We start from the raw sequence: 22,216 nt of genomic DNA, 5'->3' as shown, positions 1-22,216 counted from the left end.
GAAAAGGTCCCCAGGGAAGAACAACCCCTTTAAGGCTGGGGAAACATGGCAAGATTTCTCATGCAACTTGAAGATCTCATGGTCGCATTGCATCTTAAAATTGTCAATGGGGTCCCGACTCCCGATGCAACTGCGACATGACGGTCACAGAAAATCTCACACTGTTGGGTTTTTGGTCGTAGGATGCAACTCAACTTTACCATTCCAGACCACAATGCAAGCTGTGTGTGAATGCTACTTGCCTGAGACTTTTCTTTGATTTGGTTCAGTTTTTACATCCAATTTTTTTGATCACATGACACATATGGTAAGACCAAGCCTGGGACTACACGGTGATCTTGGCCACAGCACCCATTACACAACCAAAGATCTCTGTGTAGCCATGCAGCCACTGAACTGAATGTGGTCACAGCGTGACTCAAGTTCCAGGATTTTGTGTGATTGAGGTTGCAGCAAGTTGTGCTGCGGCCCCATTCACTTCGGTGGAAGCACCAGGGAGTCTGGAGCTCCGTAATACAAGAAGACGGCTTTGCCAGAAGCAGTACATATTTCAATGATTTTAATGCAGTCACTTAAGGTCACCAAATCAATGCACAGAGTCACAGTTAAAATGAAACAGGATGCTGGATGGTTTCTGACACACCCTTGGGTTAAAATATTAACCTGCGGGTCTTTAACGCCCAGGATGTTTTTCAACACCCTTCGCTTCATGAGTATCTCACTTCTTACTCAGTGCATCATTTCACATCAGAAATCTGACTTTACTCATATCTTAGAGTCGTTGCTCAATTGCAGACATTACATTCCAGTAATTGTTGTGCCTAAAAATAATACACTGGTTTCAAGGCAGAACTTTAGATGAAGCCAGTCATGCATTTGGGTCCCTCGGGCCCCCCAAAAGGAAAGGATTTGAAGGGACTCCCTCCAGCTATACCAAACAGGTTTATGTCCACTTTAAATTACTTAATACTCCTATTTTCTTTTTTCACACGCAGTACAAAAGTCATTTAAACAGCGCCACTAATGCATACAGGCTGTGTCTGGTACTGCAGCTTAGCCTCAGCCTGGTGATTGGGACTAAGATGCAATACCAGACATTGCACATGGACAAGAGTGGTGCCGATGGTGGAATAAAGCGGATATAACCTAAAACAATGCTAAGTGCTAATCCACGTTATGTGCCATCACTATCAAATGACAAAGTCGGTGGCTGGACCTCGTGGGCTCTCCATGAACCCTGGAGGTAGTAGAGAGAGGTTTCATATTTGGCATAGCTCATTATGATATGGTAATGTACTATCTGTGGCTTTACATCGGGCTGCAAGGAAACCCATTGCCTCGTGTTAAAGGGAACGTATCACCCATATATTTATTTTTTACACTAATTAAAACCGGACCACATAGAAGCATATTCTCTTTTCTAATCAGTTTCTATTTTCTGACTGTAGATTTCTTATTCTATTTTCTGTACATGATTATGGGGCCGGCCATCTTGGCTGAGCTGCAGTTAACAGCATTTACAGATATGCTTTACAGCTGCCAAATAGACTGTAAGCACAATGGGCAGGAGATGACTTATTAAAGAGGTATTACAGCTGTTTGACGTTATCCCCTGTCCACCTGTAGGACCCCAACCGATCACAAAAACAGGTCCCTCAGACCCCATGCTGCCCCCCCCCCCCCTCTGAAATGAACGGAGCGGCCAGTCAGGCACGCATGTGCCCGCTCCATTTATTTGGGAATTCCAGAGACAGCCGGGCGCCATCTCTGGAATTCCTATATAAATGAATGGAGGGGCTACGTGCATACGCGACCAGCCTCTTTAATCATTTCAGGGGGGCTGCTGTGGATAGGGGGTAACTTTAAACAACCTGAATACCCCTTCCGAGAGAGTTTACTAGACATGCTTTGTGATCTGTTCAGAGGTCATTGTGCAGTAAGGGGGAGTAGATGAGCTGTAACCACCACCTATTGTGAATGTGGATCCTTTGTTATTCCAATATATAAGGCGTTTTACGAGTCATGATAATGAGAGGACTCCTGAAAAAGTGAGTACTACAGAACAGGAGTTGTCTGCATATTATAAAGCCTAGCGGCCGGTGTGAGAACTGCAGGGTTTCAGGATTTTGTATTCTTTAAAAATAATCACAAAAAAATAAATAAAAAATCTTAAAGATGTTTAACATAAAACTATATTTAAACAAGAGGTCATTTTCTGAGGACACTTCAGTGAGGCAGAGTTATATGACACTCAACGTCGGTGTTAAATAAGCAGTTAAATGATACGCGAGTGCAATGTAAAATGGAATATAAAGTACAGGTGCCTAAATTGCTTGTGTTACATAATAGTAACCTGCCATTGCTTTACCTCCCAGTCCTTTAATAGAACACTATATTTAGACAGCTTATCCACAGGCAATTATTTCAGTGCATTCATCTGTTTTGAGATGATTATAAAACATTCCAGGTAAACCGTGGCAAAGCAAGAGCGGCATGATAGATTGGTATAAATACATAATTGACGGCTGCGTGAAAAAATGTGACATTTCTTTTATTTGCATTACCACAAAGATGCTATTTTAGAATTAGTTACCCCCGCAAAACAATTAGTCTGAACGAACCTTGTGCCATTATCTGTCACTCACAATTTTTTTTTTCGACAAATTCAAATTGTAAGTGCTTTTTTAAAAGAGAGGAAAAGGGGTCTCGGCCAAAACTAGGTTCTGCCAAAATGTTCGGTTGATTTATTATACGATTTCTCTTGCCGTTACCATTGCATTCCCTGCACAAGAACATCAAAAGCCCACTTGGCTTGCTCGCTAGGATTTTGTACACTGTGGAAAATGTGGCACGTTCTTTTGTAATGAGAATTTCCTGGGTCTGTATTTCCAGTTGACTTCGGCGTGAGCGCCCAATTGGACAGAACGATAGGCAGAAGAAACACGTTTATTGGAACTCCCTACTGGATGGCACCTGAGGTCATTGCATGTGACGAGAATCCAGACTCAACATATGACTATCGGGTGAGTTCTTCTAACAAGGCACATTGCACAAAGGAAGCGCAATGGGATGATGTGAAAGAAAGAAATTCTTTGTGTCATTAGTCATCTCCTATTCTGATAAACACTGGACTCACCAGACTTTCCTAACGGAAGTATGCTGACTGCGTAAGAATCACTTCCTAATAGGTCGTTGGTGAAACATTATTGTTGAAATGCTCTGTGCACCCCTGGGAATTGGGGAGGCCAGCTGTTCATACAAATCAGCATTGTCTCAGACTTTTGCATTTGTCTGCTGGTTAGAGCTGTGTAATATTCCCTTGCACTATATCTAAGAGTTCACTTAAATGAAAAGAATGGTACAGAAAACATTATTGCAGCTGTTCAAGATGCACAGTGGAAAATGTAGGCGAGATCTGCACATGTGTATAGACGCCAGAGCTCCTGGTCAATATAGCGCTATAAACAATGATGAAGTGAACATTTTAATATTCGAAAAGGTTTTTCATATTAATGGCCTATCCTCAGGATAGGTCTTCAATATCCAATTGGTGGGAGTCGAGCACCCAGCACCCCCACAGATCAGTTGTTTGAAGAGGCCGTGGCTCTCCATTGAGCACTGCAGCCTCCTCACAGGTCATCACAGCAACCTACATTGTATAGCAGCTGTGCTCATTATAGCAGTCCAAGCCTATTCACTTGAACGGGACTGAGCTGCACTTAGGTCATATGACTGATGAACGTGACGTCGCCAGCCTGACGTCACTAAAGCACCACGGCCTCTTCAAACAGCTGATGGGCAGAGGTGCTGGGAGTCAAACCCCCACCAATCAGATAGTAATGACCTATCCTAAGATAGGCCCTCAATATTGAACTCCTGGAAAATCCCTATAAAGAAAACAATACTGAGAGACTTTTCATTGAACTCAATAGAAACCCTGATAGTGCAATGTGGGCATAGTTAAAGAGGACCTTTCACTAGAATAAAACATCTAAACTAACTATACAGACATGTAGAGCGGCACCCAGGGATCTCCCTGCACTTACAGTTATACCTGGGCGCCGCTCCGTTCTCCCGGTATAGCCTCCGGTATCTTCATAGTTAGGCTCCACCCAGGGGAACCTGCCGGCGTCTCATTCTCCCATGCTGTAGCGCTGGCCAATCGCAGCGCTCAGCTCATAGCCTGAGAGGCTTTCTTTTCTCTCAGGCTATGAGCTGAGCGCTGCGATTGGCCAGCGCTACAGCATGGGAGAATGAGACGCCGGCAGTTTCCCCTGGGTGGAGCCTAACTATGAAGATACTGGAGGCTATACCGGGAGAACGGAGCGGCGCCCAGGTATAACAGTAAGTGCAGGGAGATCCCTGGGCGCCGCTCTCCATGTCTGTATAGTTAGTTTAGATGTTTATTCTAGTGAAAGGTCCTCTTTAAGACTCCTCCGATGTACAGAAGGGGCTCATAAGAGTGGTGCAGTCTAGTAATCATTGGGATTCCAGAGCACAACCACAGAGCCCCAAATGGTTCTAGTACAGGATAAGGGAAATGATGGTCCCAAAATAAATGTTCCCTCTTCCTGGTTGCTGCCCTAGCCCTGATTCCAAATAATCTGGAGTCAGAGTGGCTTGGTGGTGTTCCTCCTGACAACCTGGATACATGCTCTGCCAAATCCCTCCCTCACCAGCTATGTTTCTGCTCAACAATGTAGTCTGAAAGCAACCAAAAGGTGGTCATACACATTAGATAGAAGTGGGTTGATGGTTAAACAGTGGCTGAACAAACATCTGAAGAACATTTCTTTCACAGACACGGCATTACACGGCCTTACACATTTTAGTCCATATTGGCCGTTACAGTTGTTCAAACTGATCAAATGCTTAATGAAACTGGGCAATGGACAAAAGATCCTGCTCGTAACATTCCTTCAATGAAAGATCTTTAATAGTGTAAATCTTTCTTTGATCAGAACATAATATTGGACACAGCCAACTATTTTTCAAGTGATAATGATCTGTCATTGGTCAGTTAAAAATTATCGTTTACTGAACAAATGTTCGTTTGGTTGAAATCATCCATTTTGATCAGCTTTAGACTATTGTGTTTAGGTGACCTAAAAAGTGTCCATCCACATAAGAATAACATCAGCCAAACCTGACTATTTAGACAGGCCATTTTTGTAAAGTATATTTCATATTTAGCTGACATTCATTCAGCCCAGTGTCTGGTGCCTAGGGCCCTCCAAAAAATGCAAATACTGCCTGACTCCCATTCACAAATCCCTAAAATTGCAGCAAACACTTTTTTCAGTAGTACCCTGGTGCCTAGCCTGTGCCTTAGACTGTTCTGTCCTGGAGACCCTGTCAGTATCCTGTTGATTGACGAACCAGGTCCAGCACATAGTTTGCTGTCTGCATCTTTTACAGCTAGATTGAAATGCAAGGTCAGAACCCGATCTGCAAAAAATGCAGATCGGATGGGGACCAAAAATACAGTCGAGTGAATGCCCCCTTATTCTATATGGGACCGCTGTAAATAGTCAATCACTTACACCCTCAATCCCACAGGGAGGATTGGAGCAACAGTGTACATGCTCCACCCGCCATTCCATTTCAGGGATCCCCGCGTTGTCCCGATTCTGGTGATCAGTGGGGGTCCCACACCCACCAATCTGATAGATATCTCCTATCCACTGAATAGGGCATAACTTGATATAGCCAGAAATACCCCTTTAAGCCAGTAGTTTCACTCCAGTACTAGTAAGAAGCTATGTGAGCTGAGTGCCATGAGCACTCCTTCTGCAGCTTTGCATGACATTTTTTTGGGATAATTACTGTACATTTTGTAGCATGTGAAAAGGAAATGTTAGGCTTTATCATTGTTACGGCCTAGCACATTATACATTTCTACATCATACAGATATCATTCCATTTCTGAACCGATTGTGCTTTTGTCCACAGAGCGATCTCTGGTCTTTGGGAATCACAGCTATAGAGATGGCAGAGGGCGCTCCACGTAAGTAGGACACAGTCATCCCTGAGTTGTCACTAGGGATGAGCGAAATTGGTCCATGGTAGCAGAATCCATAACTGAATTCTTAGATAACCCGAACCTTGTACGCCAAAATTGAAAACACAGGTTCGCTCATCCCTAGTTGTCACACATTATCTTAAATCCTGCTCTAATATTAGTACGATTGATAAACACCTCAAAGAAAAGCCAACATCTGAATGCTAAAATAAAATTCTGTATGGCTGCTTGGAACACAGTAAAAGGCATTTTGAAACTGTTGTGTGGATTCCCTCCTTAACATGCAGCATCGTTATAAATGATGGAGCTCAGCTCAGTGCCCCAGTCACACACTTCAAGGTATTGTACAGCCATCAGCCAATTTAAAAAAAACATTTAAATTAAAGGCCAGAATGCTGTAAATAGATTTTATAAAGTCATACCTCCATGCTCCTGTTCCAACACTTCCAGGTCTTCACTTCTTAAATCCTCTCAACACACAGGAAATGAACACTCACCTTATAATGGTTTTTAGTGGACCTACCTGCTCGGACTTCGTTTTTTTAGTATTTATATATTTAAAGAATTTTTGGGGATTTGTTTTGCTCTCTTTTGCCACCTGCTGTTCGTTTTGTATTTTTGCCAATTTTATCTCCTTTTTACAGATTTTATTTAGCACTTTGTAATCTTCAAACGCTACAGCTGACCCCTCAGATTTGTATTTTTAAAATGCTGCTTTTTTTTGTATTTTATTGCCCTTTTTACAGTAGCTACATGTTACCTAAAGGAATAATTTTTTAGTGCAATTAAAGCTCTCCCATTTATCCTCAGTATTATTATGTGACAGTAGCTGCTCCGAGTCTATGCCCTGAAATTATGCCCTCAACCCTGGGATATTAGCCTTTTCAAACTTCAGTGTCTTTGCTCTGCCTGACAGAGTTTAGGAGGAATATAATTATATTGTGGTCACTATTACCTAGTGTTTCTCGAACAGTAACATTACCAACAAGCTCTGCATCATTAGAAATTACCAGATCCAACAGAGCATTGCCCCTAGTGGGAGCTTCTACAAAATGGCTCATGAAGTGGTCATGCAGCAAGTTGAGGAATTTTCTCCCCTTTGCGGTTGAGACCATGACCCCAGTCAATGTCTGAGAAGTTAAAATCTCCCATTATGACCACTGTACCAGCCTGTGCCGCCCGCTCTATTTGGTTATACAGTTGTTTTTCTATCTCCTCTGTGATGGTAGGGGGTCTATAGATTACACCAAGTATTATTTTTTCTGTGTTTCTATCTATTGGAGCTGGCACCCATAAGGTTTCCACATCCTCACCCACAATTGCCTCTTTCACACTTGTCTTCAGATCACTCCTCACATACAGGCACACGCCACCACCTTTTCTATTGACTCGGTCTTTCCTAAATAGTGTAAAACCCTCAATATTTACAGCCCAGTCATGCGAAGAATCCAACCATGTCTCAGCCACACCAACTACATCTATGTGTTCTTCTAGTACCATAGCCTCCAGCTCCCCCATTTTGCTAGCTAGACTTCTGGCATTTGTGAAAATATATAAGGCTACCGATACAGGTGGATCCGTCATGGATCTGCAAAAACGGATCCGTTACAATAGTACAACTGCATGCATCCAACATGAATAGATACGTTTGTACTATCTATAACATAGCCAAGACGGATCAGTCATGAACTCCATTGAAAGTCAATGAGAGACGGATCAGTTTTCTATTGTGCCAGATTGTGTCAGAAAATCCGTCCCCATTGAATTACATTGTGTGCCAGGACGGATCCGTTTGGCTCAGTTTCGTCAAGCGGACAGCAAAGCACTGCAGGCAGTATTTTGGTGTCCGCCTCCAGAGCGGAATGGAGACTGATTAGAGGCAAACTGATGCATTCTAAGCGGATGCTTTTCCATTCAGAATGCATTAGGGCAAAACTGATCCATTTTGGACCGCTTGTGAGAGCCCTGAATGGATCTCACAAACGGAAAGCCAGTGTGAAAGTAGCGTTACTACTATCTGTAAAGTGCATATTTGGGATTTTTGGGTTACCTTGATGTTTATATGTAACAGGGTCTTGCAAGGGTACTTTCACACTCTGATCCGTCCTTCCACTATTTCGCCATGCCGCCGGACCGCCGCTCTGTCCCTATTGACTATAATGGGGACGGGGCGGAGCTCCGGCGCAGTACGGCAGTTCGCAGTGAGAGGCCGCCGGACTAAAAAGTCAGACATTCAGGACTTTTAGTCCGGCGGCCTTTCGCCGTGCTGGGCCGGAGCTCCGCCCCATCCCCATTATAGTCGATGGGGACGGAGCGGCAGTCCAGCGGCACGGCGAAATAGCGGAAGGACGGATCCAACAGGGGAACAGCCTGTCGGATCCGTCCTGCCGCAAGTGTGAAAGTACCCTTACCAGCAGTTCTATTTTTCATTTACAATATGAGAAAGTCAGAAGCACAACCCAGTTTTCATGATCCGTTTGCCCCAAGCACTGTAAAATAGAGGTCTCACTTTAGATTTAAACTGAGAAGATGTGACATCTAGTGCCATCAGGGATGGGGAGTTGGCTGAGGTTGCGCAACCTCTCTACTCACTTCTATGGTAATTCCAAAAAGAGATGAGTAAGCCCACTTGGCTATTTTTGGTAGTCCCATAGAAGTGTATGGAGAGAGCAGCACAAGCATTGTCTCCAGAGGTGGGAATCCAGATGGGAAACCCCATTTAATGTAACAAATCAGTAAGCCAAGTATCCCCTATTTAATAAAGGTCAGGGTGTGTGCCTATTACAAACACCATTTTTTGCCCTAAGAGATATGACGTGTATTTTTGGACCAGCACTGAAAAATATTCTGGAATCTGAGAAAAACAGAAACAGAAGACTGTTATACAGAGCTATCGTTCCTTAACTTTCCTCTTGGCTCGGCATATCCTAAGATGTGTGATGGGAGATGACAGGCTTTGAAACAAAACGGAAAACAAAAAACATGGTTTTGCAATACTCTCTCAGGAGGTGTTCATGCAATATTTGTGGCCACGTGGTGGTTGTGATGCGAGTTACATCCTCACAAGAATTTTGCTAGATGCAATACTGTATTAAAAATTTGTCCATCAGAAACTGGAGTCCTTAACAAAATTAGTAAAAGGTTAAAGGGTGGACACTCCATACAGCATTAAAATGTATTGCCTCATTGTAGGCAAAATTTGTTTCAGTCAAAGTCATGCAAGACTTCAGTGAATGAATTTGGTAATCACTTCTGCATCTTACAAAAAAAAATGGTACCAAACCCGACTTTGGATTGCTAATTTTAAATGTTTTTAAAAGATGCAGAAATGATTACCGAATTCATTCACCTATAGTCTCGCGTGACTTCAGGTAAACTGAATTTTGCCTACACAGTGTCACGGCGGACTGGATCTCAGATACACAGACAACCAAATAAACAAGTATCTAGGCAAAATGCTGGGGAAAGGTCACCTCCAAGCAAATCCCTGACTTCTCTCCCTACGCTGCTAAGCCCACATTCAGACCTTGATGGTAGGAATAATGTGTCCTCGTGCCTGGACTGCAAATACCCTAGAATCCCTGAGATGGTGAAAGGGGAGAAGGGGCAGAAGACACACAAACAGCTTAGACCGCAAATAACAAAACCAGAAACCAAACTTATCTGAGCTGGAACAGAAAATCCTTCCTTCCTTGAATCCAAGGCCAGACTGAATTCTATAACCCGCACGGCCCTCTGGGAGTGAAAGCAATTTAAGCCAATGACCCCACCCAGAGCACCTGAAGGAAGGCGTATCCAGCACCATTCCAAAACAAAACAAATGATTAGACACGTGCTGCCAATCTGACAGACCTCCGCAGACCATCCGAACAGGGCATGACACACGGAGGCAATACATTTTAATGCTACAAGGTCTCCAGACAACATTAAACCAAAGTGTTTGAAGGAATTGACTTCAGATCTATGATCCGAAGCTCGATCCGCTCAAGCCTAATGGACACATCTGTAGAGAACCAGTTAAGGCCTCTTTCACATCTAAGATGTAGTCTCTGGATCCAGCATCACTGGATGTTGCCACAATGCCCACTGTCCCCATTGTGCAGCATTTTTTTGTCTGGCCGTACCCCAGTATATTTGCCGGGAATCCATAATAGTCATTGGGGGCAGGAGGACATTGCGGTAAGATCTGACTAAGCCAAATCCAGAGAGCTTCAGCAGGGTGTTGCAGCAGAGGAACAACCTGCAGTTGATCAGATCTGGTATAACTCAAAATATAATGCTGATGTAATATTCTTTATTAAGGCTGATTCACATCAGCATTAACTGATCCATCAGGCTGTTCTGGCAAAGGAACCAGCCTGCCAGAGCTCCCCAGATCCGGCAGAGCTAGACACAAATGTGCACTACTGAAGCCCATGAACTATAATGGGATCCAGCAGTGATCTGGCTGCTTTCTGGCATAGGTGAAGGCTTTGACCAGATAAAAAGTTGTTCCTACACAAGTTTTTGTCCAGCCATAGATGGCACTTAATTGGGAAAGTGGCCAGATAACTACCGGATCTCATTATAATCAATGGGGTCCGTTGGTGCACGGCCGTGTCTGGCTCTGCTGGATGCGGTGAACACGGCAGACTGCCACATACAGATGTAAATTATCCATCATAAAGACAAAGTGAGGGCAGAATGTTTCATCACCATTTTATTTTAGGCCTCCAACTTTCCAGGACAGTCTAGTACAGCGTATTAAATAACCTACTTCTATTTGTGACAGATTCAATAACTTTTGATACACGCAGTATCTATATTGTACAAAGGCCCCCTCACTTCAGATATAAATTTTAACTTTACATTATCTTGACATTTATAGTGAACAAACTGCTCCGGAAAGAAATTAGTCAAAAAATAATTAGTTATTACCAGCACAGCTTGATCATTCTGTAGGATAAGATATGGAGGTATTTGGCAGCCAGTACATCTCCAACAGTTCAGTAATGTATGTTTCAACATTAAAATTACAAAAAGGGACAGTCTATCAGGCCGTCCTTAGAACAGTCCTTGGAGATAATACTTAAATGTCAAAACATTTAATCCAAACATTTTCCATTTGAACTAAATTGTGACATTTCTGAAATGTCCTTCTGGGATATCCAGTTTTGTGATGACTGTTGATGCCGTGATGGATTTTACGCTTTCAGTAAAAGACGGCCCGTAGACGCTAAAAGACAGTTTTTAAAATGGGTCATGAAAAGTCTTTCCTTTCTTACATAAATATTTGTAGGGGCATAAATATGATCTCCATGGCTGATCAGTTATCATTAAATTACAGTTACAAAATGTATAAATAGTTAGTTATAGTATATTTAGACATAGCTATAATAAAGGCAGATATAACAGCTCTATGGAGAAGGAGCCAAGGTTTATTATCACCCATACTAATTGGAAGTACGAACCTACCCAACACTTCTCCTTCTGCTTTTAAAGTGAATGTCCATCCTAAAATGTCCATTATTTTTTTTTAGCCTAAATAGTTTCATAATTCTGAAGTGTATAATGTCTTATAATTTGCATATAGTTAGGACATAGCACCTTGGTCACCTGTAGTCACCATTAGAGGGAACTGACATACAGTATATTTAACTCAATTCAGAATTCAGTAAGCTCTGCAGCTCCCTCCAGTGGTGACTTCAGGCAAGTGAGGTCCTCTGTTTTTAATGCAATTTGGAGCTCTATGTAAGAAAAATGAGGCTGCAACCACTACAAAGATGCATTAAAATATCAGTACAGAATTTCAGATCTAAAAACAAAAAAGGGAGATTTATTTCCTTTGCGCCTGAAAAGTGGCATTAAAAAGTAGCAAACTACAGTATGTGTTTGCAACTTAACGGACTTTTTGAAAAAAAAAACTGTCACCACCTGTCTCAAACGGCGTGGCAACTGTGGAAAGGGGGCACAGCCAGCAGCCGGGACAAATTAATCTTCATTTAATACAGTTTTCTGGCACAAATGATACCAGAATTCTACAGCAGCTCAGAGCTGTCGTAGATTTCTATTTAGGCGCATGGACTGCAGGGGGATGCACCCAATTTATGAGGCGGTATGAGCTTCACCATAAATTAGGTGTATCCTCTGGCAGTGAAGGGGATATCAAGACCAGCACAGAAAACTTTGGTCTTAAAAATCTCCCCCCGAAGTGTTAATAAAGAAGAGAGACAGTCCATGGCACAAACAAAAACATATGTGTGCCTCTGTGTAATTGGAACCTTAAAGGGGTTCTCCGGGAATTCAAAAAATTAAAGTACTTAAATATTACTTTATTATAAATATATTCCTAAAATACCTTTCATTATTTATAATGGCTTGTTTTGTCTGTGGAAAATCAATCATCGGGGGGAAAAGAAGAGGCCATTAGTTCACACAAAACCTGTCCTGATCACACATGAAGACAAGTTACTTTACAACACTGAGGTAAAGAGCTGTCTCGTCCTCCTCTCTGCTCTACTTGTAAGGCATTATAATCCTGAATACATGAAAAACTTTAGCTGAATCTCTGGGGAATTTAGTTCATGAGGAGACATGAAGTACAGAGAGGATCGACAGGACATACTGGTGTAATGTGGGGCTGTGGTAATGGAGACTGTAAACAAGTGCTGCTGCTTATTAGCCACACCTCACCCTCCTCTCATGTCTCATCATCCCCATTTCCACAGAGATTCACCTGTATTCAGGATCATGATTCCTGACAAGCAGAACAGAGGAGGATGAGGCAGCACTATGGCCCATTGTGGGGAAGTAACATGTCCTTCTGTATGGTTAGGACAGGTTTTGTGTGTACCGATAGGACGGTGACCATTTTATTTCTCCTAATGATTGCTCCCTAGACAAAACAAGCCGTTCTAAGTAATGAAAGATATTTGTGAATATATTTATTCTAAAATATTTAAGTATTTTCATTTTTTTAATTCCTGGAGAACCCCTTTAAAGGAGCTCTCCAGTGCCACACGTCTCTAGCATTTATACCAACCACAACTACAACAAATTGACAATATTTTTTCTTTAGAGCCCTAATCTTAGTTACCACTGCTACAAAACACTTGTATCTGCAATTTGCTTAATCTTCAGTAAGAAAATATTCTGTTTGTGCCTTTTGGAATGACTGATTTTTACTGCAGAGATCTAGAGACGGACAATGTTCTCTGGTCGCCTTCCATGGCTCTTTAAAGTTGTACCCTCCCCCCCTACAAGTGGCGCTAGAGAGGCATTTTTTTCCTTCTGGAGGAGAGTTGTTTGCATAAAATTGTATACTACAATATATAATGGATTACTGGTATTTAAAACCAGAAGATAAAAATTGTCAAGTTCCAGGTCTCACTTATAAGAGGTCACTGACCACTACCATCTTTCTTTTTTCAGCTTTATGTGACATGCATCCTATGAGGGCACTTTTCCTTATCCCTCGAAACCCGCCTCCAAAATTGAAGTCAAGGAAGTGGTAAGTACAATGGTAATATATATATATATATATATATATATATATATATATTGTGGGGATTCACTCTGGTAGGCAGGGTAAGTGGTTGTAAAGCAAAGTTCAGTGTTTATTCACTCAAGGAAAAACAAGCCAAAAGTAACGGTGTGCAGTTTTGGTGCCTGTTCACACCACACAAAGTTCACAGTGCAAAAAAACTTCACCTGGTCAGCAGTTTTCCACCCGCAGTCCACAGCAGGCTTTAGAGGCCTGTTTCCCCAGCATGCGGCTCTCAAGACAGACTCCACAGCTTCTCTGACAGAGGATGATCCACCCAGCCGAAAGTCCTGGCTGGGTTTTTATATCCTAGCCCAAACCCCAGCCTGGAACCATGGGGAACAGCCACCCACCCCGCTCTTTGGCTGCTCCCAATAAGAACTGGCCCGGTAGGCTTTACAGCCATACTAACAGCTGAAGTGTTAGACTGCAACTGCAAAATTGACACTTCAGGGAAAAATCCAGTTCTTACCTCACCGAGGCCAGGAATCTCGGTGACACGTATCTTCCGTCAATGACGGCCCCTTGTTCCTTCTTACATACCTCCCCCCTTTGTTCAACCCTGAGGGGGTGAACACTTGCCAGACAGTGGACCCGGGACAGGGCACCTGCCTTTCCCTGTAACCTGCCTGCCCTGTGTTCCACGGAAAACTTAAAGTTTTGCAAAGATAAGAACCATCTGGTGACCCGAGCATTCCTCTCTTTGGCCTGGTTTATCCACTTGAGAGGGGAGTGGTCAGTCACCAGATGGAACTTTCTCCCCAAAAGAGAGACTCACTCCACTTGATGGCCAGGCACTTTCTCTCCACTATACTGTACCTAGTCTCGGCTGGGGTGAGCTTCCGGCTGAGGAAGACAACGGGATGCTCCTTCCCGTCAACATCTTGAGACAGTACAGCACCAAGACCTACCTCGGAGGCATCGGTCTGCACTATAAACTCCCTTTTGAAGTCGGGTGTCACCAAAACCGGGGACCCACACAGGGCAGACTTCAAAGCGGAGAAAGCCTTTTCCTCCTGCTCATTCCAGTGGACCGTCACTGACTTACGTCCCTTCAAAAGGCCTGTCAATGATGCGGCGACTGTAGAAAAATTGGGGACAAATTTCATATAGTACCCCACCAACACTGTTTTCATCCGTCCCTGCATCTGGATGACGTACTCAACAATACTTTTGTGCGGGGTGGTTTGTTGTTCCCACGCCTCTTTGGTGACGTCCAACAAATCGCGAGGGTGTCTGCCATATAGCAGTTCGAAGGGCGAGAACCCAGTAGAGGCCTGGGGCACTTCTCGCACTGCGAACATGAGATAGGGCAGAAGAAGATCCCAGTCCCTGCCATCCTTAGACACCTCTCTTTTCAACATATTTTTTTAACGTCTGGTTAAACCTTTCTACCAGGCCATCCGTTTGCGGATGATACACGGATGTCCGTTACAGTTTTATGTGGAGTTCCCTTATGACCTTGGACATAAATGAGGTCCCTTGGTCAGTTAGAACCTCCTTAGGCAGACCCACTCGAGAAAACATCTCCATTAACTCCTTAGCTATGAGTTTGGCTGACGTATGACGCAGTGGCCCCGCCTCCGGGTACCGCGTGGCGTAGTCGAGGATGACCAGGATGTGCTGGTGCCCTCTAGCTGACTTCAGTACTGGGCCTATGAGATCCATAGCAATCCGCTCGAATGGAACCTCAATAATCGGGAAAGGGACCAGAGGACAATGGAAATCTGGCAGGTTGGGCAAGACTTGCAATACTCTTTTACCTCTCTGAACACACTGGGCCAGTAGAACCTGTAGAATCTGGTCCTGCATTTTCTGCTGGCCCAGGTGTCCCCCAAGAACAAGTTGGTGGGCTAAATCCAACACGAGCTTGCGATACGCCTTGGGCACCACCAGCTGTTCAATATGCTCACCCCGTAGTTGATTTACTCGGTACAGCATCTCCTGTTGAACCACAAAACGGGGGAACATAGACTCGGCCCCCGGTTGTTGCAGCTCACCCTCAACCACCACTACATTTTTCCAGGCTCGAGATAGAGTCAGGTCGTGGTGCTGTGCTGTACCAAAATTATCTCTGGAGACGTTGAGGTCTGCCAACTCTGGACCCGGTGGCAAGTCCTCCACGTCTCCTTAGCGGGGTTGTCTCCCCATCCTCCACCGAAGTGGCGGTCACCCCTACCACTGGCCCTTCGGAACAGCCACCCACCCTGTGCTTTAGCTGCTCCCAATAAGAACCGGCCCGATCGCTTTACAGCCATACTAACAGCTGAAGTGTCAGACTGCAACTGCAAAACTGACACTTCAGGGAAAAAACCTGTTCTTACCTCACGAGGCCAGGAACCTCGGTGACACATATCTTCATACACATATATATGTATACATACACAAACTCCTCTAAATATATATATATATACATACACATACACACACACACATATACAATCCTAAGTGACGTTGTTGGCAATGCCAGGGTTAATCATAAGGTTTCAGTCACACTCCTTTTTCCCCCCGCTTATAATGTGCTGGATAAGTGGGACAGAAAAGTCCATACAGGATAAAAAGGTTTAATGTGCTTACTCAACGGATAAGGAGTCTACGAGAAATAATGAATTAATAATCACACAGATGGCTGGTTAAGAGCAATTTATTGCTTTCCATGGCCTTCATTTTCTTCTTGTCTATTTGCATATTACAAGAGTAGCCTTGATAATTGGATTTAGTATAAGACACCTCAGCAGGCGGAATAACTTATACTTCAGGGATAGGGATGCACTTACGGACCGCCATGGTGGCAACAGTCATTGAGGAAAAAAGAGCTGCTTGGATACAATTGGAAACACTATATAATTACCTTCTGTCATACCGCCATATATTACAGGCACAATATATAATAATTAGCAATGTGTTCAAGACCATTTACAATAAATTTGTGACTAGCAGGAGCTTAGGCTTTGTTCACTTCTGTAAGAAAGGTGTCAGTGCTGACTGATCCTTCTTGAACAGATTCAAACAGTAAGCAAATCCTAATAGATCCCCTGGACCCAGTGGAATGATTTAGGTCTCAGTTTATTTTATTACATGGTAAATATTATTCTGAGTAATGGTTATTATGATCTCAAAATGGGCAACCAGTAATCAATATAGATTTAAAAATGTGAGGTGGCCTTAGCAAGATAACCTTTATTCATTTAAAAGATAAAAGATAATGCCAGTGCGCCATAAAAGAAAATCAGTCTGTAGAGACAAGCAGTATCTGGGGGTCCCCCACACAGAGCCATGTGCCTTTCCCCGATTGCCACTACTTAGGGCCCATTTACAGGGTCGTATGAACGGGTTCGTCCCCATCTGTAGTTCCGTTCTGCGGCTCCACAAAAAAAGACAGCGCATGTCTTATTCTTGTCTGGAATTGCGGACAATAGGCATTTTCTAGTATCCCTGTTTTGTGGATCCATAAAAACACTATGGTCGTGTGAATGTGCCCTTAGCCTGAGCTACTCTTTACACTCAGGTAGCGGTGCACTCGCCCTTAAAAGGGCGATCCCTGTAAACCATCCCCAATGCTTCCTAGGACTCCCTGCTGTACCCTAGTATACAACAGATACCAGGTTTGTGTGGGGATCGATAGGGATACACGGCAAGTTCATCCCAGATATCCAAATGTGTCCCAAAGTGTTTCTTTGGGTAGTGTGGCCCAAATCATTAAATCATTAGGGGACTGATGGGAAGTCTCAGAACCTAGTCCAGGTATGGTTATCAACTGATCCCTGGGCGCAGCCATATTTGAAAACAAAAACAAAACAACAACTTCCTTCCAGCATTGTCTGTGTAATGTTGGTCCCAATAAGTGACAATCAGCCAACAAATGAGCAAATACTCAGCGGATCCAATTATTTATGCCCCACAAAAGTAAACTCATCGAGTAAACAGATGTGCTGCCGACAAACTATGAAACTTTATGGGGGACAAACGACCAAGCTTGTTCATCCCCATACAGCAGCAATGGTGCTAAATGAGTGGATAATGATCATGAATATATTTGGAAATGAGAAGTTTGTTCCCGATCATTGCCCAGCGTATAGGACTCTAGTAAATGCAGTTAAAAGTCATCAGTTTTGACCAATTTAAACAGCCTTCACCTGGCAGCACTAGATTGATTAACAGGAGTAGTAACAATATGAAGTTTTATTCTGCCAGATTCTGCTTCTTAAAACAGGCTGTCTGGTTTTTATCCTCAGGGTAGATCATCAATATCAGATAGGCGGGGGTCTGTTTCCCAATACCCGGCAGATCAGCAGTTTGAAGAGAATGCAGCACTCATTTAAATAGGATCGGCACTTGTAATTACACTGCACCGTCAGCAAGTGAAACGAGTAGTGTAATCTTGAAGAGGAAGCGGCACTCACATGAGCATTGCCACCTCTTCAAACAGATGATTGGAGCCCCTCCCCCCCAGTCTGATATTAAGAACCTATCCTGAGGATACGTCATCAGTTTAAACCCCCTGAGCAACCCCTTTAAATTGAATCATGATAAAAGGACAAACACTAGTGTGAGTAGAAAGAAGGACTCCGCCAATTATTATTATTTTTTTTAATTGTGCATATCTAATGAATCTGACCACCAGTATTCCATCAGTGTCTAGCTACTCAAGTCCATACATTTTAAGCTTCTTTTTTTTTTTTTACTCATTTGCATATAGTAGAACCGACATATTCTGAAGCACTTTACAGACATCAGCTATCTCACAATTTAAGTTCCCCATCAGTATGTCTTTGGAGTGTGGGAGGAAACCGGAGTACCCGGAGGAAACCCACAAAAACACGGGGAGAACATACAAACTCCATGCAGATGTTGTCCTTGGTCCATTCGAACCCTGGACCCCAGCGCCGCATGGCACCAGTGCTAACCACTGCAGGTTCATGTGATGATCTCCAGTCTGACCACAATCCTTTGCATACAAGGAAAACGTCTCCCCTGTATCGCCAACTTGCTGTGAACTACAGAATTACATCATTCTCATTATTGAGAAAGGAGCAGGAGCTACAGTTGGTATCTGCACCCATCAGACATTTAGGACATGTGGATATGCCATAAATATCCAGATGGCGTAACCTCTAAGGGGTTATCTAGCGCAGAGAGCAGTGGACCAATTCTCTTTAATAAAATAATAATAAAAATACATACATCCTACATAACCAAGTACTAGTATTCCAATTTAAACACACACATATTGGCTTGCTCCAGCAAGAGAAATCAGATTTTAAGAAATCCTCTCGTAGTCTCCAGTGGTAAATGGGGCATGAATGATCTTTGACCGACCACTGTTTTATTTATGAAACTTCCCCAGCAGAAAGCTTTGTCTGCTTTTCTTATTACATGTGAGACTCGGAGCTCAGTGAAGACCTCTTGCACTTGTGTGGTGAAAGCTACTTAATCTAACAATTTAGAAATGTCAAAACTACACCCACACATTTTAGCTGTATCAGCTTCACCATAAGCAGGAAAAACTCCTCTAGTGTCATCCATTGTTATCCCAGAACAGCAATAGCTGGACAAAAATCCCCTTCACCAAGACCTAGTTCACATTTGCATGTCCATTTTACGTCCATGGCAAATACATCCATGTTTTAGCCCCAAACATGTCCCTAAAGAATCCATGTTTGGTCTGTGTGTCATCTGTGTTCCACCGACACAGTTCGGGTGACAATTAGTTTCCAGAGAATCTCCTACCAATGGTCTGTGAAACACTGACAGAACACGGATGCTATCCATGTTGTGCCAGTTGTTTTCTCACTGACCCATAGACCTCAATGGGAGTGTCTGGTCCACTTCACAGACCAAAATGGTGCATGTCTTCCGGATTTTTTATTTTTTGGGGAAAACCACTGATGTGTGAACAAACACATTATTATTATTATTTATTATTAAAGCGCCATTCATTCCATAGCGCTGTACAGATAATTAAAATCATTGGTTACCTATGAAGTCCACGGAAAATACAGATAGCACCCATTAGTGAAAAATGGAAATGTGACCGAGGTCTCTCAGCATACTGTGTAGTAGACGTTACATCGGTAGGTTTGTAATATTTATATGTGTTAAGCAATGGATGCACAAGCTTGAAGAGAACCTGTGCTGTTACCTCTCCTGACATGTCTGCTTCAGTAACCACTTGTATTCCCCATGGAATAGAAATTCGGGGGCATCTAGTCTTTTGGACTGTATGCGGTGTCATTCCTTTATTATTCCACCTAAAAGTGATGTATGTGTCACCACCAGACATCTGAGAAGCTCTGACAGACGTCTAGAACCTCCTCCTTGAGGTTCCTTTGTTTTGCTTTCATTTTCTCATCTCGTTAGCCTCTCTCAGCTGTCATGTAGTTGCACTGATTGCATCCCTTTAAATCCTTTCCCATAGTGCATCACTTTGCGGTTTATATTACTTCCTGGAGTGTGTGCATGCTGTTTCTACTTCTGAGTCTTCTACAAGATAAGTTTTGTTCTTTCATTTGTGTTTTTCTGTTTGCTGGATCCCAGGTGACCCTGACTCCCTCCGTATCAAGTCTAGGGAGCCGGTGGTCGTGTCCCCTCACTATTATAGGGTGTTCAGGTGTTATACAGTCGAGGTACGAGGATATACGATCATCTACCATTGGGATTTTCGCATAGGCTGAGCAGTAAGGGAGAGAGCCAGGTCTGATGCAGGGCTCTCCCTTTTTGTTCCTTAGTTTTGGATCCAGTCAGTCGTATATTCATTTAGCCTTTTCTAGTTTCCTGCACACCTTCCTTGACAGTATGACTTGCTAGCAGGTAGGAATGAATGTTACCAGTTTGGGGGGGGGGGGGGGGGAGACTCCACAGTCTGACACGATCCAATCAGTGCTGCCAGTATCAGACACACCCCAAAGTGGGGTTCTTGTAAACTGCTAGCAATTCATTCATAACTTCTAGCAAATATAGTAAAGGAATAACACAATACAGAATTATAAGAATAGGTGCTTCAAGATTCTTAGTACACAGGGAATGCAAATAGTTACTAAGACATACGTGTCAGGAGAGGTGAAAGGTCCTCTTTAAAGGGGTTGTCCTAAGTTTTAAAGTGGACCTGTTACCTCTCCTGTTTTAGTAACTACTTGCTTTCTCCATGCAATAACAATTCTGGACCTTCTATTCATACAACTACAGTCAGGTCCATAAATATTGGGACATCGGAACAATTCTAAAATGTTTGGCTCTATACACCACCACAATGGATTTGAAATGAAACAAACAAGATGTGCTTTAAAGGGTTTCTATCACCAGAAATACTGTTATGTAGCTGACTGACATTAGTGATGCACTAATGTCAGCACTACATAACAGTATGTTTTTTACCTTTCTCCCTGCAGCCATTTTGGTAAAAAAAAAGTACTTTTATAATATGCTAATGAGCCTCTAGGTGCTATGTGTCAACGTCAAATCAGCACCTAGAGGCTCAGTCTACTCACCCTTTATCCCGCCCAGGTCCCCTGTTCTGCCCGCCTCGCTCCTCTTAAATGATGGCACGGTCCGCCACATCGCTTCCAAAATCGCGCGCCTGCGCCGTTCACTTCTGTATTCAGAGCAGGTGCAGTTAGTGAATAATGCGTTCCTGGTGCCGGATTCCTCACTGCGCCTGCGCCGACTACGTCACAGTGAGGAAGCCGGCATCAGGAGAGCGGCCTTCATTCACTGCGCCGAATACAGAAGTGAAATAAAGGATGAGTAGACTGAGCCTCTAGGTGCTGATTTGACGTTGACACATAGCACCTAGAGGCTCATTAGCATATTATAAAAGTACTTTTTTTTTACCAAAATGGCTGCAGGGAGAAAGGTAAAAAACATACTGTTATGTAGTGCTGACATTATCGCATCACTAATGTCAGTCAGCTACATAACAGTATTTCTGGTGGTAGAAACCCTTTAACTGCAGACTGTCAGCTTTAATTTGAAGGTATTTACATCCAAATCAGGTGAACGGTGTAGGAATTACAACAGTTTGCATATGTGCCTCCCACTTGTTAAGGGTCCAAAAGTAATGGGACAGAATAATAATCAGAAATCAAACTTTCACTTTTTAATACTTGGTTGCAAATCCTTTGCAGTCAATTACAGCCTGAAGTCTGGAACACATAGACATCATCAGACTCTGGGTTTCATCCCTGGTGATGCTCTGCCAGGCCTCTACTGCAACTGTCTTCAGTTCCTGCTTGTTCTTGGGGCATTTTCCCTTTAGTTTTGTCTTCAGCAACTGAAATGCATGCTCAAATCAGATTCAGGTCAGGCGATTGACTTGGCCATTGCACAACATTTCACTTCTTTCCCTTAAACTCTTTGGTTGCTTTTGCAGTATGCTTTGGGTCATTTTCCATCTGCACTGTGAAGCGCCGTCCAATGAGTTCTGAAGCATTTGGCTGAATATGAACAGATAATATTGCCCGAAACACTTCAGAATTCATCCTGCTGTTTTTGTCAGGAGTCACATCATCAATAAATACAAGAGAACCAGTTCCATTAGCAGCTATTCGTGCCCATGCCATGACACTACCACCACCATGCTTCACTGATGAGGTGGTATGCTTAGGATCATGAGCAGTTCCTTTCCTTCTCCACACTCTTCTCTTTCCATCACTCTGGTACAAGTTGATCTTGGT

The 22,216-nt window shown here is 43.2% G+C and overlaps 1 protein-coding gene across 1 annotated transcript in view; it reads left to right on the top strand.

Moving 5' to 3' along the window:
* Nucleotides 1–22,216, top strand: part of NRK (Nik related kinase) — a 334,012-nt gene that overhangs the window by 77,320 nt on the left and 234,476 nt on the right. Inside the window, exons 7-9 of the mRNA XM_044306320.1 lie at nt 2,893–3,023; nt 5,953–6,007; nt 13,433–13,511. Of these exons, the coding sequence (XP_044162255.1) occupies nt 2,893–3,023; nt 5,953–6,007; nt 13,433–13,511 (265 nt within the window). The remainder of the gene's footprint in view (nt 1–2,892; nt 3,024–5,952; nt 6,008–13,432; nt 13,512–22,216) is intronic.

The sequence above is a fragment of the Bufo gargarizans genome, chromosome 9, assembly GCF_014858855.1.
Source record: "Bufo gargarizans isolate SCDJY-AF-19 chromosome 9, ASM1485885v1, whole genome shotgun sequence".
NCBI classification, from domain to species: Eukaryota; Metazoa; Chordata; class Amphibia; order Anura; family Bufonidae; genus Bufo; species Bufo gargarizans.
Note: the sequence above shows the minus strand (reverse complement) of the source record. Positions and strands in the feature narration are given on the sequence as shown.